General features: G+C 54.6%; 1 protein-coding gene across 1 annotated transcript; it reads left to right on the top strand.

Moving 5' to 3' along the window:
• Window positions 1–821: 821 nt before the first annotated feature.
• Window positions 822–1,544, top strand: LOC112549080 (apolipoprotein L1-like). Its single transcript, XM_025195890.1, has one exon. It carries the CDS (start codon window positions 822–824, stop codon window positions 1,542–1,544), a length of 723 nt encoding a protein of 240 aa, XP_025051675.1.
• Window positions 1,545–1,950: the final 406 nt, after the last annotated feature.

The raw sequence follows: 1,950 nt of genomic DNA, 5'->3' as shown, positions 1-1,950 counted from the left end.
CTGGGTCTTTGCCACCAAGGGAGAAGCTAAAGGGAGATGTAAGAGACCAGCAGGAGGCCTGAGACCCACCGCAGTGGGTGCGCTCGAGCGGGGGTTTCCCTGGGACACTCAGTGCCTGCAGGCCCTAGCACCATTGCAGGATGTGCCCACTTCTTTCCATGTCAGGGACCTGTCTAAGATGGGATGCACCCAGCTAAAGCATCAGGAAGCAGCCCCATCCCACAGCTATCCCTTCCCCACCACTATCCCTTCTTGGCTTGACACGGTTCAAACACTGGTCCCAACGCTTTCCAGTCTCCTGGTATGTCTGACCCATGAACCAGTGACGTGGACCCAGCCCTGGCCCTGGCCCACTGTAGTTTTCCCCTGGGCGTGAGGAGGATGGGCATGTCCACACACTCAGGTATGGGAGATGGACACAGTATTGTAGGGGAAACCCCCCCTCCCCGGGTTCAGGACAGGGCAGGGCTCACGGCCTGGGAGGGGGCAGGACCCCCCCACTGTAGGGCACGCTACTGCTATCTCCTCGGGGGACTTTCCCTGGGCCCCCGGCCCCTAGAAGAGGCGGGCTGCCCGGGCCCATCGTCCCACCACCGCTCCGCTCCAGCCTGGCCGTGCCCGTGCGCCTAAGCCGAGCTCGGGGTGACGACCCAAGGACACCCTTGGGCAACGAGGACGCAGCTCCTGTGCAAGGCGCGGGGTGCACGGTGGGAACACTGTGGAAAGTGATAGGAGCATTAAAGTATCACACTGGGGCCAACACTTTAGACTTATGAAATAATAACCCCCTGGTTCTCTTCTTCCTTAGCAAATTAGAAAGGATGAGCAGTCGTAAAATACTGAGGGAGAAGCTGCTGCGGGCCCGGGACAGACTGCAGCAGCACATAAAGGCGCTTCTGGCAATTGCTGACGGTGTGGACAAAGCACACAAAGAAGCTACAAAAACAAAAATTGTCGGAGGGACATTAGGTATCGCGGGTGGGATCACAACCTTCGTAGGGCTTGGCTTCCTCTGCCCGGCATCGCTGCCTGTCTCCGCCATAGGGTTTGGTGTCTCCTTGTTTGGCGGCCTGACCAGAGCAGCGGCCACCCGCAGTGACAGCGTGCAAAGCCAAGACAAGGAGAAGGAGTTCAACAAGCTTCTGGGCCAGTGCGAGGATGAGATAAATCGAATCAAGCAGTACATGGAGCACATCTCAGCCAGCATGCGAAGGGCCAAAGAAGGTGACTGGCTGTTTGAAACGACACGGACTATGGCAGCAGCAGGGCGTGTTATTTTCAATGGTACGAAGATGGTCAAAGCTGGAGATCTGCTGGGTAAAGCCGGCCACATCACACAATTAGCGGGAACTGCCACACGCACCATGACAGGTGTCACACTGGGCCTGGATGTCCTCTTTGTAGCCAAAGACTCCATAGAGCTCCTGAAAGGTGCCAAAACAGACCTGGCAGCCAAGATCCGAGAGGCCGTCACTAAACTGAAGGAAGTGATTAAGCAAGTCAACAACAAGTTGCAGAAGATGCTGACCGAACGAAGACAATAGACACGGAAAATCACAATCAAATAATGGGCCCAAGACTGTGAGGGGCAGAGCATCACCCCTCAACCTCAGCCCATCTCAACGGGGCCAAGACCTTCCGTGATCCTGTGCTCATGACTAGAAAGGCTAATGTATCAGGCCTCAAATTAAGCCTTAGATTGCTTAGTTACTGCTAGTGTCTGATGAACTTTTCTGCTGTGCAAATTACAGCAGGTGCCAACAGCGCACTCGCTAAACTTCTAACTTTGCTTTTGACATCGGTCTTCTTGTCCCAGTTACTTTCTTTTCTGATTGATTGAGCCCTTTTATGATTCTGGGCTCAACTCGGAGCAGCATTTTACAAGTGTTGAGAAGTTCGGTGTGGCATCTGGCTTCTGTGCTTGTAGATAAAACCAGCAAGCACCTGGAT

This window comes from Alligator sinensis, unplaced genomic scaffold (genome assembly GCF_000455745.1).
Source record: "Alligator sinensis unplaced genomic scaffold, ASM45574v1 scaffold3301_1, whole genome shotgun sequence".
Classification (NCBI taxonomy): Eukaryota; Metazoa; Chordata; order Crocodylia; family Alligatoridae; genus Alligator; species Alligator sinensis.
This window is presented reverse-complemented; position numbering and strand designations above follow the sequence as displayed.